General features: G+C 42.2%; 2 protein-coding genes across 3 annotated transcripts in view; both read right to left on the bottom strand.

The window, feature by feature from the left end:
* STON1 (stonin 1) overlaps positions 1-12,202 on the bottom strand; it is a 53,908-nt gene extending 41,706 nt beyond the window's left edge. Inside the window, exon 1 of one of the 2 annotated variants that reach the window (XM_032352058.1) lies at positions 12,129-12,202. The gene's annotated coding sequence lies outside the window, so the exon portion shown is untranslated. Of the gene's footprint in view, positions 1-3,195; positions 3,266-12,128 lie in introns of those variants that run through there. The other variant, XM_032352057.1, reaches the window with a different exon arrangement.
* PPP1R21 (protein phosphatase 1 regulatory subunit 21) overlaps positions 9,163-23,699 on the bottom strand; it is a 62,812-nt gene continuing 48,275 nt past the window's right edge. The window contains exons 17-22 of the mRNA XM_032352053.1: positions 22,951-23,193; positions 17,358-17,390; positions 15,993-16,109; positions 13,293-13,391; positions 12,129-12,257; positions 9,163-9,829 (exon numbers count right to left, since the gene is read on the bottom strand). Of these exons, the coding sequence (XP_032207944.1) occupies positions 9,800-9,829; positions 12,129-12,257; positions 13,293-13,391; positions 15,993-16,109; positions 17,358-17,390; positions 22,951-23,193 (651 nt within the window). The 3' untranslated portion in view covers positions 9,163-9,799. The remainder of the gene's footprint in view (positions 9,830-12,128; positions 12,258-13,292; positions 13,392-15,992; positions 16,110-17,357; positions 17,391-22,950; positions 23,194-23,699) is intronic.

The following is a 23,699-nucleotide window of genomic DNA, read 5'->3' as shown; positions in this document are numbered from 1 at the left end:
AACCAAAATATCAGTTTTTACTAAAGCACAAATACTTCGCCTTCCCTTTTCTAAATGTTTTTTTTTTTCCTTATAATTAAAATCCTATGAAGAGTACATGGCTGGGAGACGGTAGACAGTAGTGATTAAAATGTATAGACTTTGGGCACTGATCTGAATTCAAGATCGGATTCTAGCATGTAGTGGCTATATGACCCTGGCGAGTTACATCTCTGATTTTAGTTGCATAAGAATAATTGTTTAATGAGAGTAAGAACAGCATTACCTCACAGAGTTTTAAAATGAAACACCATAGGCAAGTGCTTTATACTCAATAAATGTTAGCTATTCCTACTGCAAAAAATCTGACAAATACTGGCAAGCACAAAAAAAACCCTCAAAAGCACCTCTAATCCTACCATCCACTTGGATGTGTCTAATTCCAGTATTTTCTGGATGTATTTGCAAAGAGTGAGATTACAGTGCTTTCTATATCATAACCTGCTTTCAAAACTTAACACCATACCCAAAGCATGTTCTATGTAATTCAGTATTCTTGTACAATATGATTTTGAAAGGCCACATCGTTTGGGTTATTTTACTTCTTAACAACCCCTGCCCTCCTTCTACTCTGCAGACCTCACACTTCCCGTATTTGCAACCCCTCTACCTCTCCAGATGACAAATGGCTGTTTCCTATTGGCTAACTGGGGATGCAGCTTCTTCTTAGCAGGCAGATGACCTGCTCCTAGGCCTTCCCCTTACTGGCCTTCAACGTAGGCCTCACGCAGATTAGCCTACTGAGCTACACGGCAAACCACCCAGTTCCACAAGATTCCCTGAAGCGGCACAAAAGCTAAACAAGGCTGAAAGGCAATTTTTTTCCCCACAGCATAAGGCCAACTTCTAGAGCATTAAATACTCTATTTTAAAAATCTCAGGAAGAGGAAGAGACAAAAGATGTTTATCTGAGTGCATTGTTTTTCTAAGCAATAGGGCCAAACCAGTTCAAAACATACAGGCTTTCTACTGGAATGAAAGTCAACAACAGTTCCTTATCAATGACGTTTTGAGACCATCACAAAACCTTACTAACAAATCCTAATGGAGAACTGTCAAACTCAATCAATGGAGAAAAATGAATTACCTCCTTTTTAAACTAAACTCCTTTGTTTCCAATTAAAATAAAAAAACAATTTTTTTTAAAGAAAACTTTATTTCTAGGGTTCAGGGTAACTCAGTAAGCAGCTGACTTCAGTTCAGGTCAGGATCTCAGGTCCTGGGATGGACCACCCCACAGTCAGGTTCCATGCTCAGTGGGGAGTCTGCTTGTCCCTTTCACTCTCCTTCTGCTCCCCCCTCCCCTGCCACCCATGCCGGAGTTCTCTCTTTCAAGTAAATAAATAAAAATCTAAAAAAGAAAGAAAGAAAGAAAGAAATCTTTATTTTCAAATAGTTTAATACCTTGCCCTGTTTTGACAGGTTGCTCAGCACCTGATCTAACACATTTGTTACAAGCACATTTAGTGCTCATCCAGGAAACAGGAATGGCTAAAGTTGTTGAAGAGAGCTTTCTCCCTAAAAACAATAAAAGTTCAATACCCCTTGTGATCCTGCTCACACATCTCACTTCTCAGGAAAACTCTTACTTCTTAGTCATATGGACACAAACCTCAACTGGGCTCCCTCCCATGCCCCTCCAGTTCTGAGGGAGTGGGCGGAGGCTGGCCATATCAACTCAGTTCTATTCCTAAAACAGAACCAAACAAAAACCCTCCAGATTCCAGACTTGATCTGTCCAGACCCATCTGAGAATTAACAAGCTCCTTCTAAACACCCAGAGAACTAAGCCTGTCATGGAAACACTGATTCAACCATAATGAGAACCGACCTAAAACCACACAAATGAACCAAACATTCTTCCACCCAATCATAAGCAAGCTAAAGCAACAGCCTCAGGAATGAAATAAGGGAGGTTGTTTTTTTCTTTGTGGTCCTGCTCATTTTAGCCTCTTCCACTGCCTTGACTTTGCAACTGTTTATGAGAAAGTGGGAGTGGGGGAGGTGAGAGAGAAATGGAGAGCCCGCTGGAGAGCGGGAGAGACACGCAGGGCGCCACGCCAGGCTGGGGAATGCCAACAAACACGGTGGTTTCTGTCAGGCAAATTATAACTTCTGGCCTGGGGGAGGCCCACAGTCTGTGTGGGACAGTCTGAAAACAAGCCGAGCTGAACTCCCATCTCCCACAACACTTAAGTGTGGAGTGAAGTCCTTATTTTCTAAAGATCAGGTTCTGCTCACTATTTTTAGCCAGCACTCCTTTTCTAAAAATCTCTTTTAATTTTTTCCTGGGTTTTAATTTTTTTTCGGAATTAGAAAGGCTAAGTACATAAAGTGACATTATTATAGGAAGAAAGGAGAGTTGGAAAGGCTAAAAAGCAAACAAACAATCAAACAAAAAACCCGAAACTGTCCAACCGACAGAAACAGTAAAATCCTAAGGAGGGATATATTTTAATTTCCTCTTGGACCCACAAGGTAGAGTTTCTAAGTCCCGGGGACCCAACACCAAATTCCAGTGAACTTAATTCCTACAGGAAATGTTGGGGCAAGTGTGGGGGGCTCCCGCGGCTGCGGCCCCTCGTCTGGGGTCATCGCCTACTAGAGCTACAGGGGACAGCCGCGATGGAGACACCAGCTGTGGCCGGAGGCTGGGGGACCAGAGCCTCGCAGGGAAGGGACGGGGGAGGGGCAGCAGCGCGAAGAACCAAGCCAGGAACAAGGCAGGTGGGAGTCCCGAGGTGGGGGGGATCCAGAGCCCCCGAGGGAGGGTGACTCCGATCCGGGAGGCCCGGACCGCGCGCGGGTTTGTGCGAGCCCCCGGCCCCCGCCCTCGGAAGCCTGTCTGGGTTCTTTTCTTTGCTGTTTGAGTTTTCTATCTCTTTTTAGAGCTGGACCCAGGTCCCAGCGGCCCCAGGGCAGCGGTGCGGAGAGGAAGCCCGGCCCGGGCCCGTGTGGACACCTCTGGGGGCGACAGGGGCGAAGGGAGGGAGATGGGGCGCCAGCTGAGGGCGCCCAGCGAGCCCGGGAGATGCCCGCGACCCGGGGCCCCTGAGCTTCCCGCCCGCAAACTTTCCCAGCCAAGTCGGGGTGGCCCGACCTTAGAAAGGGGGATCCCCATGCCTCCCCGACTGTCCCCTGGGGCTGGTCACTCACGGGCAGCGCAGCTGGGGCTCCGACTCTGGCCGCCGCCATCCGCACTGGAGGAGGAGAAGGGAGGAGGTGGGAGGAGAGGGAGGAGGTGGGGGGAGAGGAGGAGGGGGAGGAGGAGGAGGGGGAGGAGGAGGAGGAGGGGGGAGGAGGAGGAGGGGGGAGGAAGAGGGGGTGGTGGAGAAGCAGGGAGGAGGGGGCGTGGAGGGCCCGGAGCCAGCAGGAGTGGCCGAGCGGGGAGGGGGCGGCCACTCCGCAAATACTCCGGTCGCTGCCCCACCCCCGCCTCGTTCCCTGCCGGTCCCCCTTCTCTCCTCACTCCCTCTTTCCTGCCCCGGATTCCCCACCAAGTCCTTCTGATGTCTGATTCAACATTCTCTTCTCTCTGGCGCGTCTTCCTTCCCTTGAGTCTCGGGCCCACAGGACAGGGAGAGCATGCTCCCTACCGCAGAAGTTGGTGGGGAGGAATTTATTTGAGCTACATACAGTATATGAGTATAGGACACCCCCCTTGAAGTAGGGACCCTTGGCAGATCTGAAGCCACCTTCTGGGCCTTTGTCATTATCTCTGGGTGGTGGTATGGTGGGATGATTGGAGGGGGGAGGGTCGGCGATAGGGGAATCTCTGGTCATGCTTTCTTCATTGCTTCATTGAGAGGTTTTTTTATTTTGTTCGGTTTTTCTCTTATAATTAGTAGAACCAAAGAATCACTTTTGAAGCCTCTACTGAGTGCCTCCTCTTTTCCCTTCAGGTGTGACCAGCCCTGGTCAAGGTAAGATGAAAGGTACAGACAGAACCTCAGCTTCCTGGGTGAGTCAGTACCTAGGAGGAGGCCACTGGATGGCCTTTGAAGGGCCAGGCTGTGTGGATGCGGCAGGAGGTAACTACTGACAGATGCTTCCTGTGTGCTGCCTGCAGAGTACAGAAGAGGAGAGCTGTCCTCCCAGGAGTGGTTGGAGGGTGCTTCTAGTCCCTACTCCATCACCTGCTAGTTGACTCCAAAGCAAGTCCTTTGGATTCTCAGCCTCTTGCATTAAGTGGGGCTGACTCACTGGGAGCCAGTCAGAATGACAGGAGATCTTCCTGTGCCTTTTATTCTGGAGGGATGTCCAAGCCCAGAATGGGAGGCTTGGACTGGGTTTGAACAGACTCGATGGAGAGAAAAGAGGCCATTCCAGGCCCTGGGCATAGTGCTTAAGAGACTGGCAAGACTGGAAAGCTTAGAGGAGGTGGAAACTGTTCTGATGGGAAGGTGGAACCAGCAGAAAATAGGAAACCTGTGAACATTTTAAAGCAAAGGAATATTTTGATTCAGGTGGTGTCCTATTCACTTTTTTCTTCCCAGAGCCTAGAACAGAGTGGGTAGCAGTAAATCCTGTGATCTCAAAATGGCAACTGAAGCATAGTGACTGAAGTATCTGGGAAGAAAGAACCGGAGGGGAGGAGTTAGAAGGTCCCGGTGAACATGTGAACCTGAAGTGCCACACCTGGGTGGTAGGGACGGAGTGAGGGAACCCTAATGACACCTGCTTTCCTTTGCATAGCAATGGGATTCTCTTGTAAGTGCTCATTTAGGCTTGTTTTTGACCTTGGGTGGAGTTCCTTGGTCAGTGTCCTATTCAACCACCAGCCTGAAGCCACATTCAGACAGGGCACAAGGGTGCCTGAAGTCACACCACTGGGTTCTATTTGGGATACTTTTATCCTCAGATAAAATTTCTAGTTGTGTTTAGGCTTAAAACGAACAGAAAAAGGGACTGGGTCCTCCTCTTTTCCCTAGTTCCTCCAGCTACTGTCTCAGTGATGGTCAAGTGTTGAAGAAGGGCAAGAGAGAGAACAGGAAGTCAACTGATGGGCAGCTTTTCAGAGTCTTCTGTGGAACCAGACAGGTAATGACCCCAAGTCAGCCTTCTGGTAAGGAGCTGAGAGAGGTGCAGAGCAAGAATAAAGGGAGAGGGAAGCAGAGGAAGGGAAGAAAAAGGTGCCTTGACCCTAAGCATTCTGGCTGAGTCTCCACATTGAACCTCCTGTCCTGTGAGCGAGCCAAGAGGCCCTCTGCAGAGGCCAGCCCATCTCAGGAAATGCCCAGGTAACAGCTTGAGAAAGGACTCATACAGAAAACAATACACTAGACAAATGGCAATCGTCACTGCATTTAGAGTTCTGAGTGCACCTTTTTAATTCAACCACCTGTGAATAAGTGTAGTATGGCTTTGATTAGTAGGTTGCCCACGTGGCGAAAGAAATCTCTTTGGAAATTTTGACGTGTTACAAGCCCATGATTTTCTAAAGACCAAATATAGTTTGTTGAAACTGCTTATCTTTTCACAAGGGACTATCCCTCCCCTTTCTGTGTGACTCAGCGGTTGCCCCAAGAGGGGCCACTTTCACACATGTAGATTTCTTTCTCATAACTCCACCACTTGTTTCCAAAGACTCCTTTCTGGCATTACCCCTTTGTATCCAAATCTGGTGGTAAACGGCTCATTCTGGCCTCACTAGCTAAGCCACCACAGCCCTCCATCACCAGCTGTTAGCCCATTTTACTCCACTTCCTGTTCTTTTCCTTGCTCTGTAACAAGTAAATTCTCAGACTAACTCATTCTCCTTTTGTTTTTTAAAGATTTTTTAAAAAACTTATTTATTTGACAGAGAGATCACAAGTAGGCAGAGAGACAGGCAGATAGAGAGGGGAGGAAGCAGGCACCCCACTGAGCAGGGAGCCCAAAGTGATGGGGGGCTGGATCCCAGGACCTCAGGACCATGACCTCATGACCTGAGCAGAAGGCAGAGGCTTTAACTCACTGAGCCACCCAGGCGCCCCCTCTCCCCATTCTCCTTTTTATCAACAGTTTTTCTTTTCCTGGCAGCCTTTTCACAGAAATCATTGAAAAGGCTCCCCAAAGTGTCTGCAGATATGACCTAGTAGATTAACTTGGAATTCCAGAAAACTCAAATCAGCTGAAACAGTCAGGATTCATTAATATAAATTCAAACCAGTTTGCAGAATTGCCGGCAGGGGCATGGTTGGGAAAAGGCAGGATTTCAGATTTAGGACAAGCTAAGCCCTAAAAGCTTGATAAAAACATTCCTCTCTAAAAAACTTTACAAATCTCTTTATATTAGAACATTCATTCAAGAGAGAGGGAGGGCTTTTGGAAAACTGTATTCAAAAAAATATTACTCTGTGGATGGCTTCAACAAAAGTGAAAATGAAATGGTGGGGGTGGGAATCACCATTTTACATACATCATGCATTGTGACCTGATGTTTGAAGAACACAAGATTTTTAAACAACTTTTTCCGTGAGGAAACCCGAATACTCTTTGAATAGAAATTTCCAGAGATAAACACATCTTCACTGAGAATGTCAATCAAAGTCAATGATAGTCACGGGAATAATCACTTACGTCAGAATGAATGCCCCAAAGCTGGGATCCTTCATTCTGGGGATGGGACACTCTTAGCTGTGGCTTGAGCTATAAAGTTGGCCAGTCCCTCAGCCTGCTTCCTGAAATGTATCCAATTAGTATTTATGGGCCACCTGCTACAAAACATGCTGCTAGGCACTGTGGGAAAGTACGGATAAAAGCATGGCTTGTGCCTCACGGCATCTGTAGCTGCTCAAGGAGACCACACGCAGTATGATGACTGCATGAGGTATGTGGAGAGTTTAACAGAACAGGTGTTCTGAAGAAATAAAAGAAAGCTAAAGAGAGGGTGAATCTTCCTTAGCATCTGAGCAAGCCCTGAGTGACATTTTGTTCTTTGTTAATTTACTGAACTGTTTGGTTTCTATTCCTGGACCTACCGTATGTCACCACTCAGCTATTCCACTAGTGTGTAGGGAGCAGTGGGGTTGAGTTCAGGTTAAAGCTTCTGGTAAAACAAAGGTTCAAAGTTGGGGAGGTGCCTTTGAGACCCCTGTGCCCACAAACAAGACAACAGCCCCCAGCCTGTTTCCACCAGGAGTCAATTCTTCTAATCCTCTCCTTAGGAAAACAGTTATTCTGAAGCTCAATAGCCTTTTCTTTCAAAGATCTGGGAGAGCTATAATGGGTTTTCCTGCTCTAATGCTTTCATTGCCAGTTAATTTCCTAATTTGGAGCTAATTACTAAACTGCTTAAAGATTGAAGGCACAGGCAACCATCTACTGACAAGCTTTCCATTTATCACCATGGTGTCCGAGGACATGGCCCTTAGCTGAGGACAGAACAGACACCTTCTCGTCAGGGTGGCTCTGCCAGGTGGTTTTTTAGCCATCACCAACTAAGTTGCTCTCTTCATATGTTAAAATTACAGAGGAGTTTGAAGGCTTATAAAAGCTAGAAGCAACTTCCAGGTTTAATGCTGTTTTTGTTTTGAATTTGGAAAGTGGTCACGTTATTAAAAGTATCTGTTAGTTTAACTTACGGTAGACTTAGTTTCTTAACCAAAAGCACTGGAGAATCCAGTTTTATCAGCCTGAAAGGTGAACAGTATTGCTTGCAATATGACATAATGAGGGATGGTGTTTAAAATGAAAGAACAAGCACAGGCTGTGCTTCAGTTTCCCACGCTGTGCCTGGAGGGTCTTATCCTAGCTAGGGCTGCTTAGGTGGACAGTGCCCCCTTGAGTTGTGCAGCCGGCTAACCAACCACTATCCCCTTTCTATTAAAGAACATTTTTTTCTTCACTTGGAATTTCATATAATCCCAATTTTGATTAAAAACATACATCTTTACACATCCATGAAAAAAGCAGGGATAAACAAATGTTAATAGCTGAATCTCTACTGAAATGTACGCTCTTGATACTTTTCCTCATTTTCCAAATTTTCAACAATGAGCAGGCAGTAGTATAACATCATGAGGAAAAAGTAGGATGTGTCATTTCAGTAAGTTATGGAAACTCCATCTTCCCAAGGAAGCAGTGCATGATTAAAGACTTTTTTTCCTTTTTTGTTTCACTCCTACATGGACTTCAGGCAATATCTAAGTCCCAATTCTGTTCCTAGACTAGAATCACCTCTCACTTTGCACTTTCCATGCCCTAAAAGGCCTAAAGAGAAGAGACATGCCTTTTGAGAGGTGGGCTGCAGTGGCAAGGAGAGGGATAAGGCAGTCACCGGAAGGACTTCTGTGGCCCAAACCCTCCAAAGGAGGCATAGAAACAGACTGGAAATGCCACAAGGACTGTCACAGAACACTGAAGGCCTGGCATGGAGCTGGAAAGCCTAAGTTTATAAGGAGCTAATCAGATGGTCATTTATCTTTTCCTCACAGTGCTTGGGGGCCCAGGCGAAAACAGCCAGTTGAACTGTTAAAGGACTGGAAATGAGCAGGTCACAAGAACAGAAAGGGATAAGGGGCCGAGCGGGGAAAAGCAGAGCAGAATGGGACTGAGTTGATTCACTCAGAGTCCCCAAGGCAGGATCCCAACACTCATTACTATGAGGACTGGGTCTCTCTCAGCAGGCAGCAGAGGTCATGGGGCAGAGTCCAAAAAGTTGGCCTTTGTGCTGAGCACAGAGGGAAGCTGGTGATGAGCTCTCAGAGTGGAATAAAGCATTCTGGAGCGCAACCAGCAACTGGCTAGCGAGGAGGCTCAAAGGAGATGCAGCAGGTAGAGAGGTGGGAAGAAGGGGTTTAGGAACACCTGAGCAAATCTGGGGACTTGAATATGGGGTGAAATGGGCTGGTATAAGCAGCTGAGAAGAAAGGAGCGATATATTTAGGGAATGCTGGGAGAAACGCCCCTGAGGTTGACACTGAAATCATACAATGTCAACAAACTAAACCAAGGGGAGCGTGAAATACGATTGCAGGTACTTGTTAAGGCAATTCTCAAAGCCTTAATAAAGGACTGACCAGATAATTGTGACAATCTGGGGTATTAGGTTATATCTAAGTCCATGGGGATTTTGTAACTTTTATAAAAGATACGTTAATAGGTTTCAGTTTCCCTTATCAAATTTTCATAGCCTGGAAGTTTGATAGAAGTACGAATTTATTGACATCAATTTCTTTAAGCTATTATTCCAACACAGAGAAGGTACGGAAGAGCTGAAGACAATGATAATAAACCTACAAGATCTGAAGTTAAGTCTGCAAGACCCACCCCCTCTGAGAGAGAGAGAGAGAGAAAATCTGAATAAGTCTTCAAAAAGAATCCAGAGACTCCTCCCAATTATAGCAAGAAGTAATGACAGTTGGACAATTTAAGCATTTTATCCAGAAACATAGATCTATTCCATAGATACCAAATCCATTACCATATAATTGAGTTTGAAAATATACAAAATATTTGTTGTTCTTACATACTGAAATTAAAACCTAATTTTAAAAAGTGCACAGTAAAAACAGCGTAAGGAAACCTATAATATCCATGGTACATGTATTGTTCTCCATTTTACTGTCAACATTACATTCTGTATTTGCCTTACTAGTTACAAATATATTTTAAATGTTTCAAGGCCATTTACAACACTGACTAGTTTACTAGGTCCAAAAACACCCCAGCTTCCTGAAGGCGGCCCGCACTGGACACTGGACGAGGGGTCTGGGTCCTGTAGCTCCATGCAACAGTAGCAGCTTTGGAAAGAAGTCGCCAACCATCTATGTGTAAACTATCGACTCTTGTTCTTTTTAGAATTTCCCTGTGCAAAGAAAAAGATCAACAATAAGAACACAGACGTCTAGAAAAATAACTCCTCATTTATGGTCTGGAAGGCCATACTTCACTTTGGAAAACTTTAGCTTCTAAGAACAGCTGATAACCCTGCATTGCTAACTTTTAATCAAAAAGCAATCTGTTACTTTCAACTCCCCCACTCTCTATTTCCATGGACCCTATCCCCCTGAGGCTGAGGATTGGCAACAAAGGAAGAAAACAAACCTCAAATATTCATTTTCTTCCAAAGACAGGGAATTTACTGATTTCAGACTCTGAATAAAAATGTTTAGCCTAAGCAGGTTTCTTTACTGCTTAATAAATACCTTCTAAATAGATCTTAATAGATACTAATTTTGAGTACGTGCCAACTAACACCCAGTGGCAGTGATCTGAAAAAGGAAGCTCAGATCCTGGCTGAAAATGAGCTAAGGGCAGATGTCTTCACTCATTCCCAGGCCCCCACCCAGGTTGAGAGTTGGACTTTCCAGCTTTATATAATAACTCTCTTCTTTCTGGAAAAGCTCATTTTTTAAGAAAACACTGTTAACTCGACTCCTATACTTAACTATTAGGTACAAATACATTTTTGTCATGTGTGTGCTTAATGCTTGCAGAACACAAGCTTTAATAACAAGATGATGGCCAACAAATGGTTCCAAGATACACTTGGCCTCCAACGGAGACCAGGTCAACTCTGCCATAAGATGATGCCCCAACAATCTAAATTACTAACAAACTGGGCAAGGGAGAGCACAAAATACAGCAATCACAGAATGATCATAAAAAAGTTAACAAAATAAATGAGCTCTGTGTTTAATTAATGACAAATATTTTAAGGACTCGATTACAAAGTTCTGAGAGGACTTGAAAATTCCCTAACTTCTAAAGTAGCTGCAATACAAATTCCTTTGGGACAATGAACTTTGCTGGACTCGATACAAAATTTTCTCAATTCAGAACAAAATGGCTTCTGCAGCTCTAGGGTCTGAAAAGCTTCCCCATAAGCACTGTTCCTTCTTTCCAAACATTAGATGCTAAAACAGCCTTTCTCCTAATATTCAAACTAATATAATGTGCTTTCTACCATGACGAGGAATATAACCTGTGAACTAGCTTTCTGGGAACTGCTGGGACATCGAGAAAAAGGCCACAGTGGTTGCAGGAGGCGAGATTCAAGAGGACCGACTTCCCCACTCATCACCTTCAATCTCATTTCCTGAAGCACAAATAACTGAAGAACCATCATCAAAACCACACTGTCTGGCTACAATCACCACAAGATGCCCCAGGAAAGTTATCACACTCTCCTGCTCTCTCCAAAGTAGCGGAAGGCCAATGAAGATCACGAAACTATAGGGAACAAAAGTATCACACAATGTGGATTCCAATGCACTCGCAAGACAGATCTTCCAGGAGACAGCAACTGAGCAGAATGCTGCCCTCACCACCACTAGCCAATGCTAAAATCAAGCTATAGTGTATTTAGCTCTATTTCTGTCCCAGTCCCAGCACCTAGAAGGAACTCAATACGTGGCTGCTAGGTCAATGAAAGGCAACAGCAGAGTTCAAAGAGCACAGGTTAGAGACAATAAATCCCCACTGGCACTGGTACATATTGTCTGAGTTACAAAATGTGCAAAGCATTTGAGATGATGCATGGAACCTAGTCCCTGGCTTCCTGAAGCCCACCTGTCCTGGTAAAAGAGCACATACTACGCTACAACAAGAGACATGGGCTATGCAGACACGCACTTCAACATACAGGTAACTACCATTATCTACTGACCCCAGCCTGGATGAGGTGTGGCTTTATGGGAAATGAAATCAAAAGAAATTTCTGGAAAAGAACAAGACATTCCTAGGTTATATGGATGTATATGAAAATAAATCTGCTAAACAAGATGATTCTTCAACAGCACCATTTTAGACTCCTATATTAAAAAAAAAAAAGAAGAAGAAGAAGAAGAATACCCATCAAAACCTTCCTAAAAGTTGCCCTAGATGATAAAACAGCAGCAGAAATGCCAAAGGTGCCAAAAATCAAAGGACATAGTATTAGGCCTTAGAGGTCAGACCTTCTCTCAACTTATAACCCAGTCAAAGAAACTGAATTTCATGTTTAAATAAGAGGACAAATGATATGAAGAAAAACCATTTAAAAACACTGAGTCTCTTCACCTTTGCTCCTGAAATGCACAGCAATGAAATACCTTATATTAAATACATTACATATTAAATATTATATTACAGAGAGACTCCCCTGCCCCCCGCTCCTCCCCTACCTTACTGGACATCTTCAGTGTGTCAATCTCTTCTCTCTGTTTAGACAATGTCTCGTTCATGCTGCACAGGTGGTCACTCATCATACTTAATTGATCTTCGTAACTCCTCTTGGTAGTTGTCAGCTCGTCCTAAAAGGCAAAGGAGCAGAGAGAAAAAAAGAAAAATCAAAAGCCCACTAGTCACATCACTCTAAAGTTTTTTTAATTTATAGAAGGAATTTGAGAAAAGCAACCTATCAAGATGGCCTGTCTGATCAATTAACATGAAGAACAAGCCACTGGCCTGATACGAACACAAAATTAAAACAAATGGGGGGAAAGGTTTTCTTCTTTTCAGCCTTCAAAATATGCTCTGAATCTCTGTGCAAAAAGACTGTCCTTCTACATCAAGTATAAAACCATCACAAAAAAACCAAAAGGGCTACATTATCTTTCCAAATCCCTTCGGGTTTTCCAGAGCCTTGGGTAAGGTGGGCAAGTCTGTCTTGGGTCACATTCCCACTAGCCCAGTACCTACTAGCTCATGGCCCTCAGCCCTTAGGCCAGGACCCTCCCTGGGAGAAGCACCTGTGTCTGTCTTCCCATCTATCTGCTCTCTCCAGCCCCTTAAAATCTAATCCTGTGCCGCTAGCTAATCGGATAAACTAATCTGAAACTAGGAGGAAGTAGGTGTTACTGTGCTAATGTGTTTTTTCTCCGCCTACATCATGTTTATATTTAATAGAGGCTTTCTGGAAATAAGGCTTTAAAACAAACCAGTGAGTAAGGAAGAATATTTTACAGCCCAAGCTTTGAGTTTGGTCCGTTTTATGAAACAGTAAAGAGAAGGAACAGAGTCACATGAACAGAACAAGAGTACAGCCCGCCATGACAGGGATTAAGGGTGGGAGGGACGCCAGGGATGGGTACATATGTATCATTTTAGGAAATGCTGACTACAAAGCTATTTAAAATAAAATCAAGTTAGAGAAATAAGCAATATACAACTTTTTGCCTGACATAAGTAAGATATTACTTTAAAATGAGTTAGAAATAAAGTAGTTAGAAAAATGTATGTCTAGAGGGTGAACACCACTACTTTGGAAAGGAAATGCTGACTCTGCGGCCCCAGAACTTCCAGTGAAAACGGTATTAACCCCGTGTAGGAAACACTTCTGAACCCACCTGAAGTCTGCTGATGTTCTGACCGGCTACTTTCATGTCTTCTGTCAGTGTGTCTTTAGACTTTTCAGCCAAGGCCAGTCTCTTTGAGAGTGCTCGGCACTATTAAATCAGAAAACACCCTGTTACTTCAGGGGGCATTTCCCCAAACCAAATTCACTTCAGGCCTGTACCACACACTGGAGTACACATAAGATATGGTCCCCCTCTCACCACTTTAATAAGAAAAAATGTCTACTAACTCAAGCTTATCAAGGTTTCTCCTAGCTCTAGCCTGATGACCAGTGGTTACAAAAAACTTAAGTTTGGTTTTTTTTTTTTTTTAAAGGATTTAATTATTAAGTACTCTCTACAACCAACGTGGGGCTTGAACTCACAACCCCAAGATCAAGAGTCGCACATTCTACTGACTGAGCCAGCCAGGCGCCCCTTAAGAAGTTTTTGTTTTGTTTTGTTTGTTTGTTTGTTTGTTTTTTAAAGATTTTTATTTATTTATTTGACAGACAGAGATCAAAAGTAGGCAGAGAGGCAGGCAGAGAGAGAGAGGAGGAAATAGGCTCCCTGCTGAGCAGAGAGCCCGATGTGGGGCTCGATCCCAGGACTCTGGGATCATGACCTGAGCCAAAGGCAGAGGCTTTAACCCACTGAGCCACTCAGGCGCCCCCCCTTAAGAAGTTTTTATACATTTACCCAGAATTCATTTATCCTCACATTGGATGTGAACAGAATTGGTTATTTCAAAAGTTGTGAGTGGCATCTGACCATGCAAGATGAATCCTAACGCACTTTTCTTGTGTTTTAGTCCTCTATTAGAGACAGGGTTACAGAACAATAAAAGCTTTACAGCCCCAGGCTACAGATTAGGCTCTAGGGGAGAACAAAGTGAGGTCAGGAATGCAAAGATCCCAGCTGCTTTCTTTGGGGTTCTACCAAAGCTATGCTCTCCAGAGACAGACCTGATCAAGAAGAAAGAAGAAAAATTCTGTTTCTCACTATTGTTCAAAGACGATGTGCCATTAAAAGGTTCACTAAACTTCTGATAAGGCCAAGCATGCGACTGACAAGGAGGACCTGCTGAGACACATCTGAATGCTGTGTCGACATTCAGACGCTCAGACTAACTGTTCCCATAAAGTCACATGGAGGGGTCACCACTTCCTGTTTATAAACAAGGAAAAACTAGGACAATGTAGAAATTCTTGCAGCACATTTACCAAGATAAGCAAATCTCTTGGAAATAAAAGAGCCTCAGATATTCCCCAACTACTCATTTCATTCCTCATAAGAGAATTTAAGGAAAGTTCTGCCAGTCAAATCAACCACCATCTATTAGCCAAACATCTACAGTGTGCTCAGCACCACACCTGAAAAAGAGGGAGAGAGTTTTGCAAGATATGGGTCTTCACTGCGGTGGCAATCAAGTGTGAGACACTAATTGAGAAGGCAGTTAGGGACCCAGACAAGAACACAATTCCCGGGCTCGGGAGCTCCACACTATGGCGGCTCCACTGTAAGTCAGTCAGCTTGCTGTGCTGCCCATTCTCTATAGCCCAACCAGCTGTTACCAAACAGGTAGGTAATGGCAGCTTGTGAGCAACATGGAGCTAGACACATCATTTATTTCAGGGAAAATGTAGCAAGGCCCCTCTCCACTTCCAAGCAACTGGGCTCTATCAACCTCTCTGCATCTGCAGTGCAGGAGAAAATCACCAAGTTGGACCCAATAAAGGGTGCTGCCTTTTCTTTCTCAATTTCTATAACAATTTAAGGCAATATAATTCTCCATCTGCCATCTGTAACTGATCTTTTAAAGTTTTAAATCAGATACCTTATGGGTATTCTAACATGTTGAGCGACAGCCATTCTGTCTTACCATTTGTCTCATACTCTGAATTCTGTACTTTCTCCTTCATTTTCTCCTTTGTAATTAACAAACTGTGTATGATTTTATTGAGTGTCTTACATAGTGTTTTTCTAATTCTCCTAAGAAAATGAATTATTTGGTTAAGAAGAAAATATAACAAAAAGTAAGATTGGGGCGCCTGGGTGGCTCAGTGGATTAGGCCTCTGCCTTCAGCTTGGGTTGTGGTCTCAAGGTCCTGGGATTGAGCCCCACATCAGGCTCTCTGCTCAGCGGGGAGCCTGCTTCCCCCCCTCTTTCTGCCTGCCTCTCTGTCTCCTTGTGATCTCTCTCTGTCAAATAAATAAATAAAATCTTTAAAAAAAAAAAATTACATAACAAAGGTTTTAAAAGATTACATTTTTTTATTTCATCATTCATAGGAACTCATTTCTACCACTTAGAAATTAAAGAGTATTTAAAAAAGAAGAAGGTGTATTTTGCTTTTTAATTTCTCTGCATGAATTTTCCTTGACCTGTGAATGTGTACCTGCCTATAACTCTCTCAAACAAATAATCACTAATACTAATGCTCCAAGTATCTGTGATGTGACCATAGGAAAGGTGACCTAGAAGTGTCTCAACTATCTTTCAGTAACCTGGAAAGGACAAATCAGTCCTGTATTTGTTGAAATGAAGATTTTTGTTTGGATATAGCCCAATCTATATGAATTCCAACCAAATTCACATGGATGCACAGACACAGACATCTCTCTTCCAGTAAACAGCAGGAGACTTGGGCAGTGCCCTAATTCCTGCCCAGATTGGGAAAAACCACCAAATCTAATCCACTCTCCACTCACCTCAGCGTAAAAGTGCACTGACTTACTGTCAGCCAGCTGCAGTTGAGAAGTCAGTTCCACTATCCTGGCCATGTAGTGATTTTTAATTAAGTCTTCACGAGATTCCACATCTGGAACCTAAACAGAGCACACAGAGCTAAATAAACAAATGCCAGTGAAATGAAGCACTTCTAGAAAAGACGACCATCACTCTAGAAGAAAAAAAAAGGCAACATTTGTACATTTTCATGTTAAATCTGATAGGAAGTCAGTTTCCCTACCCCTCAAAGAAACTTCAGACAAACCAGGTAAATGTATATTCCAAATTTCTTTTATTCAGCATCCTGCTCATATCAGAACAAGGCTATGGCTTCAAAAGAACAGAGCAACAGTGAAGTACTAGGAGGCCCACTACCTCTGTGGCCATGTCCCTCCATCCCACTGTGATGAGCCATAAAGCTGGCTTTCAAAATCTCCATCCTTCTGACATCTATGTCCTCCTCTCAGTGGAAGAAGGCAGGGGAAAGGGAGCATTTACTGGAACCCCTAAAAGCCAAACATTCTTTTCTTCCCCCAAATTATGTTAAGACAGCTCTAATATTCTTAAACACATTAACCAATCAAACTATTTCTATAATGAACAGTTGACGGCCCTTGTCCCAGACCAATGTTTCTTCTAGTTTATTACTCTAGCAATGGTGCACTATGGAGTTTAGTTTAAAAATATATACAGAAGTAAAAATTTAAAAATATATATAGAGAGAGAGAGAGAGAGAGAGTTTCAAGATTACCTAAACTAAAGGGCAATAAGGAAATCAAATAACTTACCAATCTACTGGAACTATATTTATCAGCTTGCCACATTGAGTGGAATGCTGAAGAACTTCAGTGTTCCTTGAGAGTATATTTATAAAGTTACATTTTAAGTTATATTATATTATATATTATAAAATTTTATAATATTTCCAAACTCAAAAGCCAAATCTGACCTGGATTCACTCACTTGACGGCTGGAAAGAACTCGCAAGCACACTGTTGGTCAAGGCCCTGAAAAGCCCTGCTCCCCAGCCTGCCCACTGGGAGGCCTGACGCCTCACACAGGATGCCAGCCAAGCTGATGGCCAGGCTCCCACCACACCTTGTCAAACTGCCAAGCCAAGTCATTCAACGAGGCGATTACAAAAACAGGCTATAATTTGTTGGTGACAGTTAAAATAGAACCAGCAAGAAAAGCAACATGGACCCATGGATGGAGGAGAAAAACACTGACTCCACATTTGCTAGAACTGTCAGAACACAATTTGACAAAGCTGACTTTTAAAGGATTTTGTGAACAAACACACAGCCAAATATTTACAAACAAACGTGATGCCAAGCACACATTACCTCATTGTCAGATGTCCTGGTTAAAATCCCAATCTAGAACATAAGAGGAAAAAAAGCTTTAGAACAGACTGTTTTGACTTCCAACACAATAGCTCCAACACTTGTAATATTTTCTCTTCTCAGTTCACACTGTTTTTAAGTGCACTGGGAGTGCAGACCTAGAAGATGTCCTGTATGGTCTTCTATTACCAGGAGGCTGTACCTATAGAAAGCTAACTGCGTTCCCTATTTCCATCATGAGGCAGTAATGGATAATGATCACTATTTCCTTTTGAAATGCTGTAGTCCTTTTCACTGAAACCCAACAAACTGACTGGGAAGAGAAAGAGGAAGAATAGTTCTGACTCATCTTCTCATTTCTATGCCTATTTCCAAAGCAGCAGCCAAGGAGGAGTAAAGACAGTTTTATGGTGACCATAACAACTGAACATTCCAAAGAGAAAACACAAATAATACTCTGCTGAAAGTTCAAAAGGAGAAAGAAGAAATACACTTTTGATGTAATGTTTTGACATTAGTAAGTATTCATTTCAGATTTAAATTAAGGAAAAAGAAAATGTAATTTCAGACATGTTAGGGTTCTGCCAAGTTTTTTAAAGATTGCTTTTGTGGACTAAGATTTCAATAACAGATAGTCATGAATAATGGTTTCAGGTTATTGTCCAAAGTGGAAAGGCATGTGCTTGGGCACAGTAACTTAAGGAACCACGGAAACTCAGTTTCAGTGGATTCTGATACACTCATAGAGGACACCTGATGAACAGTTTTCACAGATTCTAAATCATCTCCTCAAGACTATTACTCTGAACACTGAACTGTGTATCAAGTGAGTACACGCTAATGAATGTCATGCCCACCTAGCTGTAAAAAGGATCGTTTATAAGACTTATTTTTTTTTTTAAAGAACCATAATTTTCTACTCACTGAAGCAGAAGTAGCAATTAGTCTTTCTCTTTTAGTTAAAAACTGTTTACGGTAACATGCCAATCATTTAATTTTATATATTCAAATATGACTACATTTGGCAAAAGGAACTCTGAGCACGCATCTATATTCTGCCTCCTCGCCTTATCCCCTGACTCCTGGGTTACGGTTTGAGAATGTGTTACAGCACATGGACCCACTAATGAATGGGATCATATAAATGGAAGGAAAACTTAATGTTCATAATTTCAACATTTTCTCATATGATGTTAATGGGAATGTAAACTAATACAGCCTTTTTAGAAAACAATGTGGCACTAAAAGGTCAAGAAACTCTAAAACATTTGTAAGTTTGAAAAACCTTATAACCTAGTAAGTTCCAACCTTGAGAATACATCTCAAAGACATCACCTAAGATGCAGAAAGCACCTTATGCATCCAAGCAGATGCTATTTAAAACTGTAAAAACTATAAACAATGTCTACTTATAGGTAAACTAAGGTATATTTTATGTAGAATACTATACAATCAACCACTAAGTTTATACAGATTTCTAATAATAGCATAAATGTTTGTGGATTCACATTACCCTAAAAGGTTTGAAATTTTATATACCAAAATATCAACCATGTGTGAAATTTTGTAGGAAAAATGTTAACGGTAGTTGTTTGGGTATTCAGCAGCAAGTCAACTTTTCTCTTCTTTTAACCTTCTGTAGTGTTTAATTATCTACAGTATGCATGTACTCTCTTTATACATAAAACATGTATTTCAAATTCTACTAATGCTTTTTAATTCCAGCAAGAACAAGAAATTTGTATTATTCTGTGCTTTTCCTTTCTTGAGATTACTGCCATATTTTATCATGATAAACTGGCAGGTGGCTGAAAGCTCAAATTATACCATCAGATATTTTAATGACAAATACTATGCATTCAACCATTGCAGTGCCATAGGGTTAGAAATAATGTATCTATCTGATATAACTTTTCAGTCCCAAGATGCTGGAACCAAACTAATTTTCTGGGGGCCTGTAAGATGAGCTTCTTTAGTCAGTTAATTTTAAAATGGGCACAGACTTGTTCCTGACACCCAAAAGGAAAATGAGAGAAAGGAGAGACACAGAGAGCTACATACTTCATTCAGTGAAATTCACTAAGGGTGGGTGAAAACAAGGGCATAAAATAAAAAATAAGAACGAAAAGAAAGGTTGAAAAGGAGCAATATCAAGAAGGTAGAAAACACCATCACTTTTTCATCTCAATGGTCTCAGGCTGTTTTTGGCAGGAATCTGCCTCATACAGGATAGAAGGAGGGTTATGTGGTGATACCTGTCTCCTGGCCTGAAATACTCTTCTCTTGCCTTGAACTCCTATTGACTTTTGAAACCCATTCATGTTACCTCTTTTGTGCCACCCCCTCTCCCCCGAGCCCTCCAGTGGCCTCCTCTGTGACTCCACAGCACTCCACAGATGTCTACCCATGCCTGTGCTCTCTTAGATTGAAAGCAACAAAGACCAACTGTGAAAAAGGAAAGGAGGCTCATTGTGTCTTGGTTCTCTAATCCTGTCCATCATAGGCAACACCCAAAACTGGGGTTCATGGAAACTATGGCACCTCAACTATACTGGAAATCATGGGTAGAATTCTGAATTCAAGAAAATCAAGGAGAAGGAAAGAGGAGTTGGATGACAAAAACACGTGAGTATACAGGTGATACAGGTTTTGGATGAACAGGTATCAAAAGAAACACCTTGAACAAAGACAGGGAAGCAAAAATGCAAAGAATGTTATCATGAAGAGCTCAGTGTGGCATTTTCTACAAGAAAATGTAGAAGACAGGGAAAGAAAGGTAGTCTGGAAAAGGTATCCACAGACCTTGAATGCCAAACAAGTGAGTGGATTATATTTTATAGATAACAGGGAGCTACCAGAAGTCTAGAAACAAGAGAGTACATAATCAGTAATATACTCCAGGAAAATTACTCTGATAGCACCTTATGAGGTGGGTGGGAGGAAACAGACCCTTAAGAGATGCAAACAGAAGAAAAATCAAAGCCATGTACACACATGCTAATTGAACAGACTAGTTAAGATAACAGTGACTTCCAAACTCATCAAACACAAATAACACCATCAACACTCATGGCCCAATACTGCTCCACACTATAGGTTCGCCATGTCTTTGGAAATCCTTCTCACTTACATACCTAAGAATCATGCTTGCCATTGAAGATGTTCAAATAAATACAGTCCTCAACTTTGAACAACTGACATTAAGGACTCAAACATACAATGTTGCCAACTCCCAGCATTTCAAGAAAGGCAACCAGTAAATAAATGAGTTTATGTCAGCTGATATGTTTTCTGACACCAACAGGAACACAAGGCCATGGCTGTGAGGGTGAGGGGGGCTGATATGGCCCCAGATACCTTGGATTCCATCCTAGTTCCATTACTTACCAGATGTGTGACTTCAGGTGAGTTATTTTACCTCTCTGTCCCCCAGTCTCATCTACAAAATAGAGATATGATAGTACCTACAATCTTACAGGATCTGTGTGAGGACTGCCTAAGTTAATGTACTCAAAGTCCACAGCACCATGGATGGCCCACAATCACTACAGTCATCACTGTTGTATGAGCACTCTTCCAGGTCTAGTCAGGTCCAACAGTTACTTACTCCTGGCCACCAGCAACTCTACTGCTAGTACAAGTGAAAGCTGAGGGAAGAAACCAATGCAAGGAAGCAGAAAGAGAGGGGGTAGAAAGAAAAAAATCCAACCAAAGGGAAAAAAGTCTGACTTGAACAATGAGACAGTCTCTGAAGGGAAATCCAAAGATGAGTGGTGGTGGGGTTGCACTTTCCCAAATGGTACCTGAACAGATGTCAACATCCTGCTGTGTGTTGAATGTGCCTCTAGATAGTCTGCTTGCCTTCGCCAGAGGCAACGTGCAGGACCCGTGTCTGGGACTGAGACCTGGGATCAGGAGGTCACCATAGGATCATCCTGTGAGCATAGTGTCTACACCAGTCAAAACCCTGAGAAGTTTGGTTTACGTATTTTTGCTTTTCTAAAAATTTTAATTCCTCCCCCATATTTTATTAAGAAAAGTTTCAAATATACAGAAAGTTGAGGAAAAAGTTTAAGAAACATCAATATATCTACCACCAATACTTAATAACTAACATTTTGCTATATTTGGTTTATCCATCTATATCTATATTTTTTCCCTGAATAGTTGGAAAGTAAATTGCATGTATTAGGATATCTAACCTAAGTACTTTGGCATTTATCTCCCCAAATTAGGATATTCTCCTAAATAATCATAATACCAGTACCACATCCAGGAAAATTATTAGTAAACTGAGTTTCTGACACTATTAAGATGCAATAGGGTCCATATACATCTTGAAATAAAAGCTGGTTTGTATGTTTCATTATTAGGAGTGCCCTGAATAGGATGCAAGGTAAATCTGAAAAGGACCATAACTTGCCCTTTCACTGCATCAGTGAGCTACAACGTGGGTGGGGGGTGGTATTGTCAAAAGCCTTAGGACTTTCAAGAAGTACCATGGGTCACCCCAAGATCTTCAAGAAAGACTTGTATAAATGTACCTAATAAGGCATGTTTCTGATTATGAGGGGTTTTTCCCCTCTGATTTCTTCTTTCCTTGATTTTCTAATTTTTTTTTTTTACTGTAGGCAGAGTACTACAATTAGAAAACTTTTCTTAAAGTAACTTTGAAGTTACTTGAAGTAATTAATAGCTCCAATATTGATGTTTCTTCACCTTCTAAATCACTGCAGTTAAAAATAAGGCAAGAAATATAAGACTGGAGGGGCACCTAGGTGGCTCAGTTGTTTAAGTGTCTGCCTTCGAGGCTCAGGTCATGATCCCAGGGTCCTGAGATTGGCTCCTTGCTCAGCAGGGAGTCTGCTTCTCCCTCTCCTCCCCCTGCTCGTGTGCTAGTGCGCGTGCTCGCGCTCTCTCTCTCTCTGTCAAATAAATTAAAAATAAAATCTTAAGAAAGAGAAAGAAAGAAAGAAAAGGCTGTAAGATAACCTGATGGGTTTATGTATTTTATATATACATTGTAAAGCTTTCTAGGAACTATGTAATTGGTTTAAAATGGTATTTGTGGCCATTTCTATGAAAAGGAAGACATTCAAGACCTTGGTCAGAAACAACCCCATATTACAAATATTTCTATGGAAAACAGAATCACCTTAAAGTTTTACTTGCTAGACCTTTTCCAGGAATACAGTCCTCACCATGGGCAAGTCTCATGCAAAAGCCAATAGCTTTTTGAAGGAGGCATCCTGCTCACCATTTGCTCTTCCTAGGACATGTAGATTATACCTGTTTTATATGGAATGTTATTTATTTATTTATTCATTTACTTATTTATTTAAGGGGTGGAGGTGGTGAGGGACAGACAGAGAGGAGAGAAAGAATCTCAAGCAGGCTCCCCACTAGGCACAGAGCCTGACGTAAGGCTCGATCCCACAACCCTGAGATCATGGCCTGAGTCAAAATCAAGATTTGGATGCTTCACCAACTAAACCACTGAGGGGCCCATCACTGGCATATAATTTAGATGGTTAACATCAAACACTACATTAAGCCCTTACCGGATGGCATTAAAAAAGAAGAAGATACTTACCAGACTGGTGCTGTGAGCAGGCTCCAGCACAGCCTTGGCAGAGGCTTCTTCCCGGCCTGCCGCATTCACCCCAGTGGCATTTTCCTGGGCCAACCCGAGCCCCTGCCCACTGCTCGTACTCCTCAGCTTATCCGCAATCCGCTGGTTTTCTTTCTCCAGCTTGATTTTGGCTAACTGTGCTTCCAACATCCAGTGTTCTTTTTCCTGCTCCAGTTTAGAGATCTTTTCCAAACTCTGCTGAACCTTGAAAAGCAATAGAGTTCTGCACCTTAGAGGACGATGCAGATAAAACTTAGTGGCTCAAGAAAGGCTTCACAAAACTTCAACCCAAAACTACCTCCCAGAAGTAAAAACAAAAAAGCCTGATTGTTAAACAAGGAAAAGGAAATACTGCACAAGACACAAAAAGCACAACCAGAAACTGAGAGAGTGGAGAGTAAAATTAAAAATCTCTGTTCTTCAGAAGATATTAAGAGGGTGAGAAAAGCCATAAGATGGAAGGCATCTGCAAAGCATGTATCTAACAGAGGATTAGTATCTAGAATATATAAAGAACTTCTACAAATTAGTAAGAAAAAGATAGGCAACCCAGTAGAAAAACAGGAAAAAAAAAAAAAAAAAGACTTGGACATTGAACAAGACTAAAAACATTAAAAAGGTACTCAATATCACTATCAAGAAAAAGCAATTTAAAACCACCCACATACTACAATTAAAAAAAGAGAAAATACAAAGGTGGGCATGTTTGT

This window comes from Mustela erminea, chromosome 7, assembly GCF_009829155.1.
Source record: "Mustela erminea isolate mMusErm1 chromosome 7, mMusErm1.Pri, whole genome shotgun sequence".
Classification (NCBI taxonomy): domain Eukaryota; kingdom Metazoa; phylum Chordata; class Mammalia; order Carnivora; family Mustelidae; genus Mustela; species Mustela erminea.
Note: the sequence above shows the minus strand (reverse complement) of the source record. Positions and strands in the feature narration are given on the sequence as shown.